Raw genomic sequence first — 20,792 nt, forward strand, 5'->3', positions numbered from 1 at the left:
TTAAAGTGGGTGGACCTAGCTCTAGTCTAGACCTAGGAGGTAGAAGGGTACCTGACTATGATCTGAATCTTGCAGCATAAACATACACCTTCAACTTGGGTCATACCTTCTGCCTGGAAGCCTACCAAGGAAGACAGTGCCTTTTGCCCTGACTAATACAAACTTTGGTACCAGAAGTAGTTCTAGAACAACAGTAGTGTATGGATGAATCTTATAAGTATCTGTAACTGGCTTTTCAATTAATCAGGACCTATAATTACCAAAGCCTCTCCAGCTACCCTGTCTCCTAGGAGGTGGAAGAGGACTAAAAGCTCATGGTATGAACTATATTACAAACTTATGGAGATAAATGCATTTGACTATATTGATTTACCAACTGGGAGTAGTAATAGATTTGGTGACCCTATATATATGACAGTTTGGGGGAAGTAAGGAAAATGATAATGCTGGTTGGTTATGCAATTTATCTATGGATTAACTGACAAAAGACAGGGATGAGCACCATAATAAAATCAGCCAACTTCTAGCATCTCAGAATATGGTGAAGGACAAAAAAGAACTTAGTGATAAAAAGATGTACATCAACAGCCTAAAAGTTTCTAAGTATGCCCTAGAAGAGAATCTTCTCTCCAGAAGCCACAGAGTTCAAGTTATGGAAATCAAACTGAAGCCCTCCTTATAGAGTTGGCAAGACAGCGAAAACTCAAGTCCCAGACTCAGAAGGTATCCGCAGTTAAAGGAAGGCACTGATTGGTAGAGAATGGGAGCCTGTAACTTCAGACTGGGATGTGTGGGAGGATCCCAGAGAAGCTGAGAACACTGAATTAGTTCTCTCAGCCTCACTCCTTAATACTGCCTTTTCACCCTTGACTGGGAAAATTAATCCCTTATTGTCTGCTAAACCAGCAGTGACTTTCTCTGAAGGAGAAATGGCTAAAATGTATGGTTGTTCATTGATTCATAGGCTGCAGCAAATGGACTGGCTGGATGATCAGGAACTTGAAAAGAGCATGATTGGAAAAGTTGGTGAGAAAGACATCAGGGGAGAAGTATGAGTAGATCTCTTCAAATGACACAATTATACGAAGATACTTCTGTCCCATGTAAACGCTCATCAAAAGGTGAGTTCTGCGAGAAACTCCATAGTCAAGTAGATAGAATGACCTGTTCTGTGGACAGTCAGCTTCTTTCTCCAGCCATTCCTGTCACTGCTGAATGGGCCCATGAATAAAGTGTCCTTGGTAGCTGGGATGAGGTTATGCATGGGCTTGACAATATGAATCACCATTCAACAAGTGACCTGGCTACAGCCACTGCTGAGTGCCAGATCTGCCAACCACAGAGATCAACACTGAGGCTCAGATATGGCATCATCTCTAGGGTGACTAGAAACAGTGACCTGGTGCCAGGTTGACTATATTGGACCATTTCCTCTGTGAAATAGACAACTTTGTTTCATACTCTGTACTAAAGTAGATATTTATTCTGGTTATGGATTTGCCTTTTCCGCACATAACGGTTCTGTCAAAACTACCATCCATGGACTTAGAGAAAGGCCTTACCCACCATCATGGTATTCCACACAGTATTGCTTCTGCTCTAGGAATCCACTTCAGAGCCAGAGAAGAGCAGCAGTGGGCCCACAACCATGGAACCCACTGGTCTCACCATGTTCCTACAATACTGATGGAATGTCCTTTGGAAGACAGGGTTGCACTGCCAATTAAGTGTCAACAGCCTGGAAGGCTGTGGCAATGTTTCCAGAAGGAGGTATATGCTTTGAATCCGTGTCCAATATATGGTACAGTTTCTCCCACTGCCAGAAACCATGCGTGCCGGAATCAAGGGGTGAAAAGAGAATAATAGTTCCATTCACTATCACCACTAGTGAACCTACTATGAAAAATGTTGTCTCTTATTCTTGCAACTCTAAGTTCTGCTGACATAGAAGTTTTGGTTTCAGAATGGGGAATGTTTCTACCAGGAGACAAAACAAAACATGCCATTGAAGCTCAGACTTCCTCCTGGACACTTTGGGCTTCTAATGCCTTTAAAACAGGCTAAAAAAATAAAATAAAATAACATTGTTATACGGGATAATTGATACAAATTACCATGGGGGAGATTGAATTGCTTCTGCACAATGGAGTTAAGAAGAATTGTGTCTGGAGTGCAGAAGATCTTTTAAGGTGTCACTTGGTGCTACCAGGTCCTGTGATTAAGTCAATGGGAAATAACAACAGCTTAATCCAAGTACAGGTCCTTCAGGAACGAAGATATGGGTCACTCCTCCAAGGGGAGGGGAGGGGGACAAGACCCAGTGAGGTGCTTGACAGGGGTAGAATAGAATGGGTAGTAGAAAAAAGTAGTTATAAATACCAGTTAAGGCCACATGGCCAATTACAGGAATGAAAATTATAACTGGCATAAGTGTTTATATATTTTGCTAAGAATGTATTTGTACAGATATGTATGTTTTCTTTCAATTTCTTTATCATGCAATATAACATCAATTAAGAAATATCAATGATTATGATATTTAAGTTTGAGATACTAAAACAATGTCCCCCAAGGGACATCTCCACCTATTATAAATTTATGACTTTGAGGTTTTACAAGGGATAGTTATATCATTTTAGGTGTAATTATGACCTTGTTAAATATATAATATGCTTATAATTATATGTGGGATAGTTATGATTTAGGCATTATTATGACCTGGTTATTGGTTTCATTTGTAAATTAACCACAACATAAAGAGAGATGATTTTGTGACAAGTTGACAAAGGTGGATTTGTGATGGCAGTTTTTGATTGTCAACTTGACCACATCTGGAATTAACTGGAATTCAGAAATAGAGGTCACACCTGTAGGGGATTTTCTGCTTGGTCTGAAGTGGGTGGATCCACTTCTAGTCTGAACCTTTGAGGTAGAAAGGCACATGAATTTGATCTGGATTTTGAGCAGGAACATACACCTTTAATTTGGGCCATGCCTTCTGCTGGAAGCCTATATAAGGCCATGGAAGACAGAAGCTTTTGTTCTTTACCTGTTTGCTCTCAGCTTGCTAGCACAACTGCTCCCTCACTGCCATTATAACCTACCTCTTTAGGATTCCAGTGTATACTGAAGACTAGCTAAGCCTTGTGGACTGAGAGACTACTAGATTCATGGACTTTTCTTCCACTCACAGCCAGCCATTGTTGGACTGGATTGTTGGATGAGGGGAACCCAATTAGAGTTAGAGTTGCAGCCTCTAAGTCATTCTAAAACACATATTATATTATTCATTCTATTAATTTCTATTACTCTAGAGAACCCTAATACATGGTCTCAACATCTCTATAAACCAATTACAAGCCATTTTTGCTACATCAGCAACTTTTCAGGGAGGGATCTATCAAGAGTAGTGAGGGATTAATTCCAACAATATCTTGCCTTCCAGAAAGATGAGAAATACTGGGTCATTTTACTTCCCACTATTCTGTCCCACTACCCTCATAAATCTCCTAGGCTCTAAGACATATATAATCAGAACTGCCCCATTCCCATCTGTAACATAAAGAAATTGTGCCATCTCCAGGCTGCAGAAACCACTTACTTCTGAAGTACAGTTAAAAAAAAAAATAAGAAGAAGAAGAAGAAGAAAGTTTAGCAAAATAAGGTCTAAAGTCTGGCTTACCAGCATAAATGTCTATTCTGGTAGCATCAGCATCTCTGCAAAATTAAAGGGAGAAAAAAAAACTTTGAGATACAAATGAGAATATGAAGTATTAATCAGCAAAATGCATTGTGCAATACATACTATTTTTGAATTATTCAGCTATAGGAGAGACTGTTTTTGGTTTTTGGGTTTTTTTAAACTTGATCACACAATTTCCCTGACATGTGTATGAACTATTTCCAGCACTCCAAATTATTTAGGATACATGACACACAGTACCTGGACACATTAAGAGTTTCACACATCCTAGTATCTCCTTGTTCAATATGTAGCCAAGAAAGACCCTGAATTTCAGATCTTCCTGCTTCAACCTCCTAAGCACCGAGAATACAAGTGTGCACTATTATACTCAGTTTACACAGTGCTAGAGATAAAACACAGAATTTGTGCATGTTAGTACACATTCTATAACTTGCACTACATGCTCAACCACCCTGGATATATTCTTTAAAGGTTGATTTCACTGTAAAAATTGTTCATTAAGAATATTATATATGTACATGTACATGTGTATGTAACATTCATATATGTGTGAATGTACCTGGGCATGTGAAGTATGCATGTGAAGACCAAAAGTTGATACTGACTGTCCACTTCTCATTGCTCTCCACTTTTCCTTCTTTTTACATGTATTTAACGTGGTGTGTGTTCCTGTGCATGGTCATGGAGCACATGCAGTAAGAGAACAATTTGGAAGAGTGGGTTCTCTCCTTCTACCATGTGTATTCAAAATGGTCATCAGCTTAGCAGCAGACTGAGCCATTTTACTGAACCTTCTACCTTATTTTTACTGAACATGGATCCTGAAGACTCAATTAAACTGGCCAGCCACAAGTATCAAAGAGTTTTCTCCTTTCCTTGTCCTCAAGCATTGGACTTACAAGATGCACTCTTAGGCCAGGCTTTTAAGAGTGTTGGGGACTCAGGTCTCATTCTTGAATGGCAGCCAGGCCCACAGCTCACACAAGTGCACATGCGTGCGCGCACACACACACACACACACACACACACACACACACACCCCAAGATCAAATATTTTTTCCTTCACTCACTTTACTGCAATCATAAAAAGATGCTCCAACATGTATTTTTCCTTCTTCCCAACATTGAAAAGGTATAACCCACCACAGACCTATGAAAAATTAGGTCTCATGACAAACACTTCAATAAACAAATCAGTTCCTGAGCCCACAATCTTATCTTCCTAATCTTAAAAGAAATCTCATTAGATTCCAGCAATCAGTTGAAGTCAGACAAATTTGTCGTAAATCATTTCTTTAAAGGCCTGGAATTATATTAGTATACTTCTAAGTAGTACAGACAAAGAGACAGGCATACTTTCATTGGTTTTAAATGAAAAAAAAAAAAACTTTCACTAAAAATTCACACAGCTCTGGAGACATAGATCAGTGGTAGAGTATATGCTTAGCACATGTAAGGTTTGGGTTCAATCCTAGCACCAAAACCATAGAACAAAAAAGATATACATATCTGCATATATACCTATTCTCAAAGGCATAAATGTGTTTTAACATATGAGGCTGAGAAAGTGAGAACGTAGTTCAGTTGGTATAGTGCTTGGAGGGACAGAATACTGGGCTTTAGCCCTAGTCTGAGATTGGACATAGTGACGCAGGCCTCAGAACTGAGTAATCCCAGTGCTCAGACAGCAGAAACAGGAGAATTCAAAGTTTAAGGCCATCCTAACAACACATGAAATTTGAAGCCAGTCTGGACTAAATAAGATCTATCTCAAAAAACTTATCTGCCGCCGGGTGGTGGTGGCGCACGCCTTTAATCCCAGCACTCGGGAGGCAGAGGCAGGTGGATTTCTGAGTTCGAGGCCAGCCTGGTCTACAAAGTGAGTTCCAGGACAGCCAGGGCTACACAGAGAAACCCTGTCTTGAAAAAAAAAAAAAAAAAAAGAACTTATCTGCCATAGTGAAACAGCAGAGTTCCACTAAATTAATAAGCAGCGATTTCAAACATAATTCCATTCAGTTACATTTTTTAACTGAATGGGAAAACTATAAACTAATCAGAATTAAAACAAAATGGAAATTTTGTAGTTAATGTGTCATCTAGTAATTTCCATAAGCAGTACATTTCCATAAGCAGGTAACAAACATATAGTAACAAAAGCAAAATAAAAAAGTATAATACGGGGCTGGCGAGATGGCTCAGTGGTTAAGAGCGCCGACTGCTCTTCCAAAGGTCCCGAGTTCAAATCCCAGCAACCACATGGTGGTTCACAACTATCCGTAACGAAATCTAATACCCTCTTCTGGAGTATCTGAGGACAGCTGCAGTATACTTACATATAATAAATAAATAAATCTTTTTAAAAAAAAGTATAACACATATCTATAATGCCAACACTCAAGAGACTGAGTCAGAAGGATCTATGCTATCAGTAAGACCTGTCTCAATAAAACAAACAGCAAGCACTAACAGTCTATGTCAGCTGAACAGACATTAGGAATTGTCAGTTCACTCACTAACTGAGGATATTTCAAATTCTACTATCAACCATTACCCTCTTCTTCCTTCAGTAAATTATCCCAGTACTCGGGAGGCAGAGGCAGGCAGATTTCTGAGTTCGAGGCCAGCCTGGTCTACAGAGTGAGTTCCAGGACAGCCAGGACTACACTGAGAAACCCTGTCTGGAAAACCAAAACCAAAACAAAAACAAAAACAAAAAAAATAAAGTCAATAAATAATAAATATATCTGAGTTTTAGTTTACATTCAATAAAACTTAAGATGATATTTTCATAATATAACTATAAATAGAATCTTTGTTTGAACTAGTCTTTGTGAACAGACCCCAACTTTTATTTGGTCTTATACAGTAATATGTATATTCTTTAAACACTAGAAAAAAATATGTGAATGCTGAAACATGATTCCTTCCAAACACTGATGCTAACAATGGAAGATACTAGACCATGCATAGTAGCACACAGCACATGAGAGGAAGAGATCAGAGGAGCTCTGTAAATCAAAGTCACCCTGGTCTATCTACACAGTGAGGTCCTGTCTCAAAATGACCAACAAAAAATTCACAGCGGAAAATGATTAAAGAACATCCACTTGCAATAAAAACATGTACTTGGGAGAAGATGTAAAACTCTGGCCTAGTTTTAAAGGCATTCAGTGGCATAGCGTCTTAGCAGCACAAATTAATGTTATCACCTACGTGTCCCATCAGTGAATCTCCTATCCTAATCCCTAGTTATCACAGTTACCACGCCCTAATACACAAGGGCGAGTGCTTTGGAAGTGGTTAGCTCCCTATTTTTAGGTTAGATCACAAAGAGCAATGAACGCATTTAAGGTAATCAAGAAAAGTGTCAATTACTGTGCTAATAAAAATACTTCTTGCTAACAAGTCTCTTAGGAGTTACAACAAATTTAAAAAAAAAAAAAATGTCTTTCTCTTAAGTCCTCTGAGAGCAAAGGTACTGATAATCCATAAAGTTTCCACTCTAAGCAATTACAGGCTGGAAGACTACATACCTTGCATTATCAACCAGTTCAGCAAGAGCACCAAATAAGAATTCATGAGTGGTTCTGAAACAATAAATTTTAAGAGTCAACAAAAGTATTATGAACTGTACATGAGTCTTAAAGTTATAAAACATTTAAGAGGTTTTAGAAAACAATCTCAAATCCCCATATGCATTACTAAATTCAAACTTCTCCATAACACAAGCCTTTCTAGAGCTAATTCTTCTCAAATCAACTCCTACCATTTATTCTTATTATTTTTAATTAAAAAGTCCACCTTAAAGAATCTTTAAATTAATACATGCACTGTTAAAAGTAGTGATAGTCTTCCTAAGGGGGAAAATGACTATATTTTATCACTTAATTGCTTTAAGCACCTGTCAGTTTCTAAACAGAAGGAATTAGAAATATATAATCCTAGCAGTAAATATCTTGAATTCTGAAAAGATATGATTACTAAACCCAAACTTTCAGACACTTCCAGAAGCTTCCAGGAGATAACCACTGAAGTCTCTATGTAAGACTTGGTTTTACCCAATATCTGAGGAAGTCAAAAATAAGTATTTGTATTTAAAAGCTGCCCAAGAGGATGAGTTTTCTCTTTTCACTGGTACAGATCACACTCAGGCATTTATAAAACACACCGCTAAAAGGTATGATCAATTCTCCCTGTCTTAATTCATGTATTTTCTTTTTTTTTTTAGGATTTATTATTATAAATAAGTACACTGTAGCTGACTTCAGACACACCAGAAGAGGGCGTCAGATCTCATTATGGATGGTTGCGAGCCACCATGTGGTTGCTGGGATTTGAACTCAGGATCTTCAGAAAAGCAGTCAGTGCTCTTAACTGCTGAGCCATCTCACTAGCCCTTCATGTATTTTCTTATAATAGTCTTCATTAAACATAAAGAAGAACAGGTCTACAAAGAACCATCCAGAAAACCAGCTTGACTTTCAAAGGAAATAGAAAAGTAGTAACAGACACAAACCATAATCAATTTTCATAAATTATTCTTGCTTTTTCAGTTTCAGTCAATAGTCAAGATAACATTTTCTTAAAAATATAGCACTAATACATAGCATTTAAGATCTTGGCTCCCTTACTATATTGGTCTAAACAAATTATAAACCACTAGTTTATAAAATCTCCTAACTGAACTATCCAGGAAAACTGATTTATGTTGCTGAGCAGTGGTAGCACATGCCTAATTTAATCCCAGCACTCGGGAGGCAGAGGCAGGCGGATTTATGAGTTGGAGGCCAGCCTGGTCTACAAAGTGAGTTCCAGGACAGCCAGGGCTACACAGAGAAACCCTGTCTCTAAAAACCAAAAAAAAGAAAAGTAAAGAAAAAAAAAACTGGAAAATAAAAAAGAATTTTAATAAGAAATTTTCTCTCATGAGTTCAGTGAATTTATCTATTGTTAATCCAAAGGCAGTAGAACCAAGAGATATGTTGTAGCAAGATACAGACATTTTTTTAAATTACCAATTCACTTATGGAATGAAGTTTAAATTCTTCTGGCTAAAATCCAAATGTTGAGTATTTGACCTGGAAAAAATTAAATTTCTAAAAGAAACCTTGCCTTTAAAAGTCATCTTTTTATTATAAATAAGTGTCTACAAGTTATGGTATCAATGCCCATATTTCCACAAGCCTGTAATCTCCTTGTATCATTCAAGATATAGTAATATGAAGAACTCAAGGTCTGCCTAGACTGTGTATGTAGCAAGATCAACCTAGAAACAGTGGCTGTGGCTCAGTTTCTGAGCACTTGCCTGGGTTAGATCCCTAGTACGGCAAAAAAGACAAAAAAGTCATCTACAGCTAGACATTATAGCACACAACTGTAATTCCATAGGGCCACAGGAGGACAATGACAAGTTTTAGGCAAGCCCAGGCTGTATAGCTAGATCCTATCTTTACAACAAAATTATTAAGAGAGGACTCTAGCTTTGAGCACTAACTATAACCTGTCTTCTCTAAGGTGCAATTGTTGCTAATTGAATTATCCCAATACCTTACCACGATGACTTGAAATATAGTCAGCATTGGCAATTCCTGATAGTCTCTATAGAGACTCAAATTATTTTTAAAAAGAAGACTCAAATATTTGTTCTCAAGTTTTCAGTCATCTATATTCCTGTTTGATGTAAGCCAGAAAATTATATCAAATTAGTTTTCTATACAATCCAAAATGGATATGTAGAAATATAAAATAGCCAATTCTATATTTAACAATTTTCATTTATTTAAACACAAACATGTTTTTCATATCCATCAATGAATCTCAAAAAAAAAAAATAGCTTCTGGAGTATAGTAAGAAGACACATCAGAATATACTACCACTTCCCTTATAAAATAGAGCTCAAATTTTTCTGTCTTAAGAAAAATTATATTTCTGGGCTGCGGAATATAGCTTAGTTGGTAGGGTACTTGACTAACGTGTACAACATAAAACTAGGTATGATGGCAAATGCCCATAACTCAGAAGTAAAGGCAGAACGATAAGGAGGTCAGAATCAGCCTTGGCTACTTACCAAATTCAAGGTCAGCCTGGACCTTGCCTCAAAAAAAAGAAAAAAGAAAACACTTCTGTCCTTTAAATATAAAACTGTAAGTAAGAATTAAGGGGAAAATTATAACACCTTTTTCCACAAGAACAAAAAAATACCATAAGCACTACGTCCAATTGTTTCATATAAAAACAAGACACTTAGAATCCAGTAAATGGCTATTAAAAAGGCAAGCACAAAGCACATCTGTCTAAAATTTCACTGTACTAAAAAAATCCCCAAATTTTGTTGCTACCAGTAACAGCAGTATTTTATACATGTGTAGGTCAGATAAGCTAACTGACATTAAAACACTGCTAAGGAGTATTTTTGTATAGTGATACATATCGTTAAAGGGCCTTGGTGTTCTTGGTAAAGTCAGAAGCAATATTCAGAATCAGGGCTGAAGAGATGGCTCAGCAGGTAAAAGCACTGACTGCTCTTCTGAAGGTCCTGAGTTCAAATCCCAGCACCATATGGTGGCTCACAACCATCCGTAATGAGACCTGACGCCCACTTCTGGTGCGTCTAAAGATAACTATAGTGTACTTATTTATAATAATAAATAAATCTTTGGGCTGGAGCAAGCAGGGCCAACCAGAGCGAGCGGGGTTGACCGGAGCCCAACAATCACATGAAGGCTCACAACCATCTGTACAGCTACAGTGTACTCATATACATAAATAAATAAATCTTTTTAAAAAAACCCACAATACTCAGAATCTCAAATGACAGAAGGAGCCTATAAATGCTGAAGCCATTGTTCCAAATATTTCTTAAAAATCATTAGAACACACAAAAATGCAAGTTTCCTTTTTTTGCCAAATATTTCAAAGGGTACACTGTAGCTAGCATTTTAAGAAGACATAAGTATTTTTTTAAATAAAAATGGTTGTAGACAGCTTTAATCCCAGCACTCAGAAGGCAGAGGCAGGTGGGTCTCTGAGTTTGGCCTAGTTTGCATATGAAGTTCTAGGATAGCTGAGAATACATAGAAAGACCCTGTCTCAAAAAAACAAAAAACAAAAACCACACACACACACAAAAAGCCAGAAACAAAAATAAAAAACAACAACAACAACAAAAACCCCTTCTTTACAGACCTAAGTTTCATTTGTACATTATCCAAAGTCAACTAATTGGTAAAACACAAAGGCTTTGTATAAACTGATACTTTCAATCATGATTTAACACTTGTGACCCAGAAGAAACAGTTTTCCAACTCAGCATTTCCAACAACAAACTCACATTTTGCTTTTTATGTAAAGATAATGATTTCTCAGGTTGATTAGTCAACCTGAATTTAAACCAAAAAGTTATCCACAAGTTCAAAGCCATGAAAATTTTTGCTGAGTTTTGAAATTAGTTGACAATAGTTAATTGCCTTGACTGGTAGAAAATAAAGCTAGTGGCATACACCTTTAATCCCAGCACTAGAGAGACAAAGAAAAGCATGAATCTCTGTGACTTCCATCTAAGACAGCCAGAACTACATAGTGAGACCTTGTCTCAAAAGAAAAGAAAAAAAAGTGAAGGAAGAGGAAGAGGAGGAGGCAGCAGCAGTGGTGGTGGCTGAGAAATTCTGGAATCATTTTATATTCAAATAGTGTGGGTATATACACAAACACAAATATAGGGTCAACCTCTATTTCAGCAGGCTTATAAGTCATATGAAATACAGAAATCTCCGACTTGATTAGGTCCCTGCACATTCATTTCTCACACTGATACAACTACCCAAAAATACCATATGCCAAAGGTTAAGTCACAGAATGTTCCAAGAGTAATAGACATAAAACCTGTCATCTTGGTTCAGTGGTTAAGAGCACTGACTGCTCTTCCAGAAGATCTGAGTTCAATTCCCAGCAACCACATGGTGGTTCAACCATCTGTAATGGGATCCGATGCCCTCTTCTGGTATGTCTGAGGACAACTACAGTGTACTCATATATATAAAATAAATAAAACTATTTTAAAAAAAACCTGTCATTTGAAATTAAACATTATGCTCACCTGACTACATAAAAGTATATCAAGTCAAATGACTTAAGATATGCATCTCATATCAAAGGAACATTACTACCACTATACCAAGGATGCCAGGCACAAAACCTAGCACCAAAGAGGAAGATTCCTTTAATTTGAAAACCCTAACTTGTAAAATCTCGTAAAAGGAAATGTATATCAAAAGAAACTAGATTTTTCAGGCTGTCATGAGAATTTGTAGCCCATTCCATCCTTGATACAGATATAACCAAGAATAACCATTAACAGTAAGTATCATAGGATTTTAAAAAGAAAACAAAAACAAAAACTGAAACCTGTTTACTCTCTCCAACATGTATGTATCTGAATGTATCTGCTTAGGTACTAGAGATGGCTCAGTACTTTAGTATATGTGCTGCCGAAGCAAGCTTGGCTCAGTACTTTAGAATACATACTGCTCTTATAGAGGACTCAGGTTCAGTTCCCAGTTCCTTCAGTTCCCAGTTCCTACATGGTGGCTCACAAACATCCCTAACTCCAGCTCTAGGGGACCCGATGTTCTCTTCTGAACTCTGTAGGTATTAGGCATGAATGTGGTACATATTCATACATACAGATAAAGATCCACATAAAATAAAAAATATTTTAAAAACCTATCTAATGTCTAACACCAATGACAGACTACATAACATAAACAATATAAAGAAAATAATGAATACCATTTGATTTTTATATGGCATAATCTTCAAACACTAACATATTAGCTCATCTTACAAATGAAGAAACAGAGGCTTGCCGGGTGTGGTGGCACACGCCTTTAATCCCAGCACTTGGGAAGCAGAGGTGGGTGGATTTCTGAGTTCAAGGCCAGCCTGGTCTACAAAGTGAGTTCCAGGACAGCCAGGGCTACACAGAGAAACCCCTGTCTCGGAAAAGAAAGAAAGAAAGAAAGAAAGAAAGAAAGAAAGAAAGAAAGAAAGAAAGAAAGAAAGAAAGAAAGAAAGAAAGAAAGAAAGAAAGAAAGAAAAGCTCAAAAAAGCTACCCTGTGGATATGTATGGAAAAGCAGCATTCAAATAAAGAGTTTTGAGGTTTCTAAGCATAGGCTTCTCACAAAACCACAAAAAGTTTTACACTCTAGCTTAGGCTCTGCTTGCAAGTCTACATAAAAAGAAAAATAAATAAAATACTGTTAATTTCACAATTCAAAATATGGTTAATATTGTAACATCTGGAATTGGCATTTTTAAGATTTTAACAGAACAAAGGAGGTACGGTAAGATCAATCTTTCCTTCTCTGGAGTTGATTTGTTGACCCATTCTACTATTCTACTACTACAACATATAAAAAATTTTTAAGTTTTATTCTTCTCTAAGAATGAACTTCCCATCAAGTCATAATGACAAAAACAACAACCAAAAAAAAAAACAACAAAAAAAAAAAACTTAACCATGGCCCACGCCAGAAATCCCAGCACTTAAGAGGTTGAGGGTATGAGGTTCGAAGCCAGCCTGGGCTACAGTTAAGCTTTGACTAAAAGAAAAACATCATTGTGGTGTTGTACAGTTAGTGTTTTTTCTTCAAGTAAAACAAGACACATTCATAGTAGAATTATTTCAAATTTGTGGTCCAGGTAAGAAATTCCAGAGTTTCCAAAATGATATGCTACTCCTATGTTGAAGCAAGCACTAATTTCAATTCAACATGGATAAAATTCACAGAAAATTTTCCAACATCACTTTATTCAAGTAACTCAGTTTACTTCCTTGCTTTGGCAATGTTCATAAACTGTTAATAATGTGTACAATAACAAAGGGAGAAATTATACTCAGAAGCTTAATAAACCAAAATAATAAATCAGGAAGTTAAATTCTCTGCCTTACAGACAGAAAAACAAAACCTTCAAAGTAATGGTCAATAGTAGGTTAAAAATATTAAGCACTGTAGCCAAATGCTTCATACTGTCTTAAATCTGGATACCTTTAATTTGCCTCTCCAGCTGCCTCTCTGTAAGCCTTTAATTTCTTTGAGTCTCAGGTTTCTCAAATGCAAGACAAGAATAATTCTAAACCTATAGATTTGTCTTAGAAATTACTTTATATTTAAAACAGTAAGTAGTGGAAGCAATGAATTGCTGATATTACTGTTATTGCACAAACTCTATTGGAACAAGACAGATTTTGAAGGCCAGTTCAGGGTCATCCAAGTTTCAGTATATTTATAATTCCAAATTTGCTCTGCCAGTTCAAAATTCAAATCTGTCCCCTTTATAGAACACACGCAGCCATGAACATTTAAGTCTCTTCATCTGCTTATTCTTAATATGTAGCTCAAATATAAAGAATATCGAAAGTGTGGCCAAAGGCTGTGCTAGCATCTTTGATCAGTGACCTAGGTTCCAGATTCATAATCTGTATCCAAGGTAATCTCTGTGGTACCATCTCTCTCTGTGATCTACCTCAATTAAAAGAAAGAAAGAAAGAAAGAAAGAAAGAAAGAAAGAAAGAACCTTCCTAAATAATGCAAAATTAAACCTCTTGGCATTAAACAAATCACTGCTCAGAAAAATTTACTATTCAAAAGGTTTTTTTAAAGTATCATGGAATCACAAAAGACTAGAAAATTACTGCACTATTATGAGATACCTAAAGTCTATGGTCTCTACTCTGCAGATGTTTTTTCTAACTGGACCATTTATTCATCTAGGTTTTCATTACCTCCTTATCCAAATACTCTAATACTTACCTTGAACCCAAAAGTAACAGGTGAACTGAAAGATTAGACTCCGACAAGCTAACTTAATGAAGGGCTTGGTAGCATACACCTATAATCCCAGCATTTATGAAGTGAATGGAAAGATTAGATTTTGGCAAGATAACCTAATGAAGGGCTTGGTGGCACACACCTATAATTCTAGCACTTAGGAGGCAGAGGCAGGCAGATCTCTGAGTTCCAGACTAGCCTGGTCTGGGTCAGGCCAGGCTGGGCTAGGTAGAAAGACCCTGTTTCCAAACTAACTAAACAAATACACAAACCCTAAAATATTCCATACCAAATGGTAATGATGTTAACCTCTTCACTTACTCAAGACCATGAACACAGCATCCTTCTGTGATTTCACATACTTTGGGAAAAGACTACCTAAATCAAGGCCTTTAAAGAAACTTCCACTCTTCCTTAGCATATATAAACTACATTGGATTTACAGCCAATTTGCCAAAAAGACAAAACCAATTGTTTGCTGAAAATTAACAAATGCTTTCTTCTTCCAAGTTGGTCATTTTTGTCATCATCATCTTGTGGTTGTTGCTGTTGTTAGAAACACTTGTTATAAACCCAATTGTCTAGGATGTTACTAAAGATGTGCAACAGTTGATACTAGATGATCCAAATTTTGATGATCCAAAGAGCAGTTTTGCTGGATTCCTATTAAACACTTGGATGAAACAACTCAATATGATATAAAGTTTGTATTTTGAAATTTTTGATCCAGTAAGTGAAAATCATTTTCTTCTAGATTACCAACAAATATTTCACTGATTTCAGTTCTTCAATACAGAGCTCAAGACATCCAGTGATACATCTTACTCCAATGACACAAGCCAAAGAATAAAAAAGCAAAATTTTCTGGAGAAAGGATTTCCATATTAACATCAAGGAGGAGTTACTGGTTACCTCAGTGGCACCTACAAGATACTTACGAATTTGTGTGGAGATATTCAAAGGTTAGTTGAGCTCGGTTGAGACTGCTGTAATTGGTGAAGGCCATGACAGCAATGAGTCTTCAGTCTTTGCCCATTAACAGGAAAGTACATATAGTGAAATCGATTTCCCCAGGATTCTGACCAGTAAAGGGTAAATTTGTTCTTCTTAGTGACACATGAAAAAAAATTCCCTAGTATCTATTCAAAATACAGGCAGATATTTAAAACTGCGAGTAATTTAAGTATTTCAATGACTCTGATGTAATACTTTGGAAAGAACTATATTCGAAACCTACTGTCCTTAAGTGCTCTGGGGGTCAAACTTTCTTCACACAACTCCGATGCACATCAAAAGTGAACGGTTCTGAATGGTCTTCAAACTTGGAGGTTTACAGCTTCAACTTCACGTTCAAGTCCTTTTCTGTTCTCCTAAATTCAGGAAACTGACCTACTTCTGACGGTTCACCTACTTCATTACCACCGAAGACTTTGTCACCACCGAAGACTCCAGGCTTCTCAAAAGAGTGCTCTACTGGACAGTGCAGTGGAGTGGAGGCTACTTCTGGCTTCACCGCTTTCCAACAGAAAGGTCCTTGATGCTGACAGACAGATTTCTTTTCCCAAACCCCGCCCAAACACAGCTTGCAACTATGCCACAATCACCACAGGTTGTGGGTGAAATTACTCACAGTGGCCCACAGAAACACCTCACAACCTACCCTCCGGAATCACCTCAGGTGCGCCCTTCCCCCACACCCTTCAGAAGATGGCCTCGGGCCCTCAGGCCTTCCCAGGCCTGGGTCCTGTGGCCACCTCCTCGCTACCGACAGACAGGAGTGAGTCCCAGAGCCTGGGAGAACAGAGGACAGTGGCGAGTGCACCACCAGATCCGATCGGGCGTTGCCTGCAGCTCGCAGATGCCTTTGTCCCTCCCCGTGGAATTGGAACTCAACCACCGCAGCGCGCTCTTGGAACCATGTGCTGCCTCCGCTGCCGCTGCCGCCGCCGCCCGCCCGCGCCGCGACACGACACGACACGCCGCGCCTCAACAACAGACGATGACAGGACGGGCTTCACGAGATTCAGCGTTCAGTACGGCTTTGCGGCCGGTGCTGCCGGCGCCACCGCTACCTCAGCCACCGCTTTGTCTCCGTAAGCGCACGCAGCGCGAATCACCTCGCTCACTCCCGACGGCCCGGCCGCCGAGGCCTCCAGCGCACCTTCGGCCAATCACAGAGCTCGAAGTCTTCCCGCCCCCGCCCTGAGACTCCACCTTCTGATTGGCGAGCGACGTCGGTCCACGTGACCGGATCTTGTTTGGCCGGTCCGCCCCCATCACGTGAGGGCGCGCGCCTCTCTTCCTGCTTTCCTGACCCCTCTCGGCCATTTAAAGGAACAGTACCGGGGGCGGGCCGAGAGACGCAGCCGGGACGGTAGCTGCAGCGCAGAGCAGAGGAGCCATCTTGTCTTGTCGCCGGGGAGTCAGGCCCCTAACTCGAAGAAGCCCTGGCGCGCCCTCCCCCCCTCCCCGGTCTGGTAGGGCGAAGGAGCGGGCGTGCGGTCGATCGAGCGATCGGTTGGCGGCTCTTTCTCCTGCTCTGGCATCCAGCTCTTGGGGCGCAGGCCCGGCCGCCGCGGCGCGCGCCCGGTGGCCGTTGGCGCTCGCGCCGCGTCTTTCTTCTCGTACGCAGAACTCGGGCGGCGGCCTATGCTTTTGCGATCCGACGAGGGGTCGTCCGGGTGGTTGGCGGCGGCGGGCAACTCCGCCCCGCTCCCGGGGAGGCGGCGGGGGAGGCTGGGGTGGCCGGGGCCGGCCTGGAGGCCTGGCGCCACCCTTCGGGGCCTGCTAGGACCCAGTTGGAGGGTCAAGAGGGAGCTGGAGGATGGTTGGTGGTGGGCTTCCTCCTTTGCCTTTTCCTACTTATGCCACCTTAGTGGGGAGCGAGAGCGCTGGCGGCAGCTCCGGGGTGGGGATTCGAGCTCCGGAGTCGGAAGATCTGGGTTTGCTTCCGGGCCTAGCCACTCGCTGGCCGAGTGACCTTAGGCAAGTCACTCTGTAATCTGTCTGCGCCTCAGTTTCCTCCTCTGCCTATCAGTGTGTGTATGGAATTGGAAGCTCTCTTCAAAAGTGTCGGTTTACAGAAAGATGATTATTGTTTTTTTTTTTCCTTTGAGTTTCAAGAAGACGTAACAATTGCTCATTCCCTGAAATTAAATTCGGGAACCTTTCATTGGAGTTGGAGATGGGAAGGTTCCCTGAACTTCTTCTGTACAGAAACACGTGGGAAAGTGTTTTCTAGGGGGATGAGTAGATCCTTCAGTAGCGAGTTTTCAAAGGGGGCTATGACCCAGAAGAGTTTAGAACAGTTTTTGCCACCGGGAGGAAACTGAGGCCTACATGTCATTTGGGACCCTTCACAACCAATATGAAGCCCCCATTTGAGTCCCTGGTATATGTGAGCTGCTTCTTATTGCATAATGGCTGTTTCAGGTACCATCACTTCACTGCTTGGCTTTTAGTCAAAGCCCTTTCCTTTCACCATAGGGTGCCTGAAGGGTGGCTAATGCATATGGTACAATGGCACCCACTAGAAAGCAGCTACAATTAGGAGTGAATGTGTTCATGAGTAACAAGAAGTGTAATCTTTGGCCCAGCGATTGTTTTCTGCTGCTCATACTGGTGCCTGACTACTTTTCTTTTGTTAGCTATTTTTTTTACAACCATGATTGACATCCATTATTTGCTCCTATTTTGTATCCCTGGTTTTCGTGGTTGATAGTGAACAGGCTTATTTTTAAATGGTGCTGCCAAAACCAATTAATAGTGCACATGGATTTTTAGCAAGAGGGCTACTTGGAACAGACTGAACCAGGTGTTGGATTCCTGAAAATGTTTGGGATTATTTTTTTTTTTTTTTGGTGTTTTTTTGTTTTGTTTTGTTTTTTAAATTGAAGGCTAAAGTTTTCGAAAAAACTTTGTTGGACTCTGGCTGGAACACAAAATCAGATATTTGGAATCATTTTGAAGCTTAACTTTTTCCTAGCCAGCCTTGTATTCTAATTGCTTGCAAATGTGAGACTGAATGGCCAAAATGCCGTTTGTTTGTTTGTTTATTGTCAGCTGCTTTTATCAAATTCCAGGCCATTATCCAGCAAACACTATTAAAATGTTTGAACAGTTGGGTTTCAAACATTTTTGTTTTGTGGAGTGGTGCTTATTAAGTGGTACAGCTCTCTAAGCAAGTGAACACAAACATATTTAAGTGTATTTTGTATGATTAGATGTTACCAATTCTGATATTTTATTCAAATGTCTAAAAAAATAAGTTGACTTATTCCCTTTACCAAAGGGCCAGAGACAAATGGTTTCCTTTCAAGAGAAATGACTGTTTTGAAGAAAAACTGTGTTGGTCTTAGCTCTTTTGTAATTAAATCTGGATGTACCTCAAAAGACTCTTTAAGACTGTGGTGTTAAAAGGCTTTCCTCTGGAGAAGGAGAAAATATCAACTGGAACTTAAAAACTTGAAATTCCATGACAAAACACAGATGTCCAGGATTGGAGGTTCATAAAGTACATGCAGTAGTTGGAGTGGATTCCATTTTCAGTGTAGCTGCCACCATGGACTCCAAGCTCCCAGATTTTCAAGAACTGGACCTGTGACCCAGAAGAGCTTGTCAAGATATGACAGGAACTCTGGAGGTGGACGTTTTATATTCAATTTTGGAACTGGTTGATCTTGCCGTGAGTAAAGAGAGACACGACTCACCAAGCACTGCCACCAGCACTGTTACTGGGAACTTGAAGACCCAAGTTTCTGTCCAGAACCTCAGTGCAATCTGACAACACTCCATCCAAAGTGAACTACGGTACTTGCCATTTTCCAAAATGCCTTTTCATTTCTGCGCTTTTGCTGTTCATACTCTTTACACTGGAAATGCACTTCTGTGATTCTTCACCTGGCAGATCTCTGCAATTTCATAAAACTAAGATGCTCTCTAACCCTGTAACTCTCTTAATATTAAAAAGAACATCTTTAGGATAACTTTAATCTCTTATATGCAAAGTCTGGTTCATCACATGCATTTGTTTTTTTGTTTTCCATATAGCAAACACTGAAAGAATCTTGGTTTTATGTATCTTTGCCCAAACATACCATCATTTCTAGTGAAGCCTTTTGAAAATCAGGGACCCTTAATCCTCAGTGTATGTATAATTGCTACATTCTAATTAACATTACTCTAGATATATGAGTTGATTAGATTTCATGTTTTCTTAATCCTAGATTTAAAAACAAAAAACAAAAAGCTAGGAAACCTTATGACCTAAAAAGAAACTGAGAGTCAAATTGTTATAGTTGAGAATGGGGACCAACCAAGGTAATATACTGTCTTGCTCAAAATAGAGTTTGTTAATGTAAAAGTTAGGGCAATGTTTAAAGGACAAGAGCATTAAGATGGCACCAGGAAAGTTAAAGGTAAAATTAGTATATTACCTAGATATCATTTTTTATGTGTGTGTGTGCCAATTGTGAAAACTTTTCCTCCCTACCAACTATAATGTCCAACCTGATAGTTGTAGGGCTAGAAACCTCCATTAAGATATATATACAATGCCTGAGCACACATTAATGCCCCAGTATAGCACTCTTAAGGCATTTTCTATTTGTTGCATCCCTGAGACAGTTAACTTTGCCAGGAAACTTTTTGCATTTGTTCATCCAGCTTTTACTTTTTGGCTAATCCTCTCTTTTAGCGATTTCTCTTACCACCATCTAAGCCAGGCTTGTGAATACCCATCACACAGTAGATATGCTGACAGCAGACTCCCATCCCAGTGTTAGAATCCTCTGTTTATAATTCCATGTGTTTGTTACCTTACCTGTTTTTTCCCTGCCCCTTCTAGTCCCGTGCCTCCTGGTTGCTGAATGTTCACCTGGACCCTCCAATGACCTTCCTTCCTGCTACTCCATCAGCCTACAGACCTGGTACTTGGATTTTTGTCCATGGTGATTCCTACCACCTTACTACTGAAGAAGACACCATTCCAGTGGACCACTGTGACCCAAGAAGCATTCAGCCATCATGATGTGGCCTTTACCTCCACTCCTGTCCTACTCTGCCCAGATTCAGCACAGCCCTTTATAGTGCAGTCAAGAGTCTTCAAGCCAAATAACTGAAGCTATTTTATCACAACAAAGGCCAGGTCTATTCCATAAATGTACAGTTAATTTCTGCAGTTTATTCTTCAGAGACACATAGTAAACTTGGACCAGGGGATTTTGTTTTGTTTATATTGTCAACACTGTCTG

General features: G+C 39.3%; 1 protein-coding gene across 2 annotated transcripts in view; it reads right to left on the bottom strand.

Annotated features, from left to right (window-relative positions):
* The window catches only part of Morc2 (MORC family CW-type zinc finger 2), a 42,070-nt gene extending 25,217 nt beyond the window's left edge, over positions 1-16,853 (bottom strand). For both annotated transcript variants that reach the window (XM_021176584.3, XM_021176583.3), the window contains exons 1-3: positions 15,480-16,853; positions 7,243-7,296; positions 3,683-3,717 (exon numbers count right to left, since the gene is read on the bottom strand). In XM_021176584.3, the coding sequence (XP_021032243.1) occupies positions 3,683-3,717; positions 7,243-7,296; positions 15,480-15,547 (157 nt within the window). In that variant the 5' untranslated portion in view covers positions 15,548-16,853. The remainder of the gene's footprint in view (positions 1-3,682; positions 3,718-7,242; positions 7,297-15,479) is intronic.
* Positions 16,854-20,792: the final 3,939 nt, after the last annotated feature.

The sequence above is a fragment of the Mus caroli genome, unplaced genomic scaffold (genome assembly GCF_978045245.1).
Source record: "Mus caroli unplaced genomic scaffold, Mus_caroli_1 scaffold_13, whole genome shotgun sequence".
In the NCBI taxonomy this organism is placed as follows: Eukaryota; Metazoa; Chordata; class Mammalia; order Rodentia; family Muridae; genus Mus; species Mus caroli.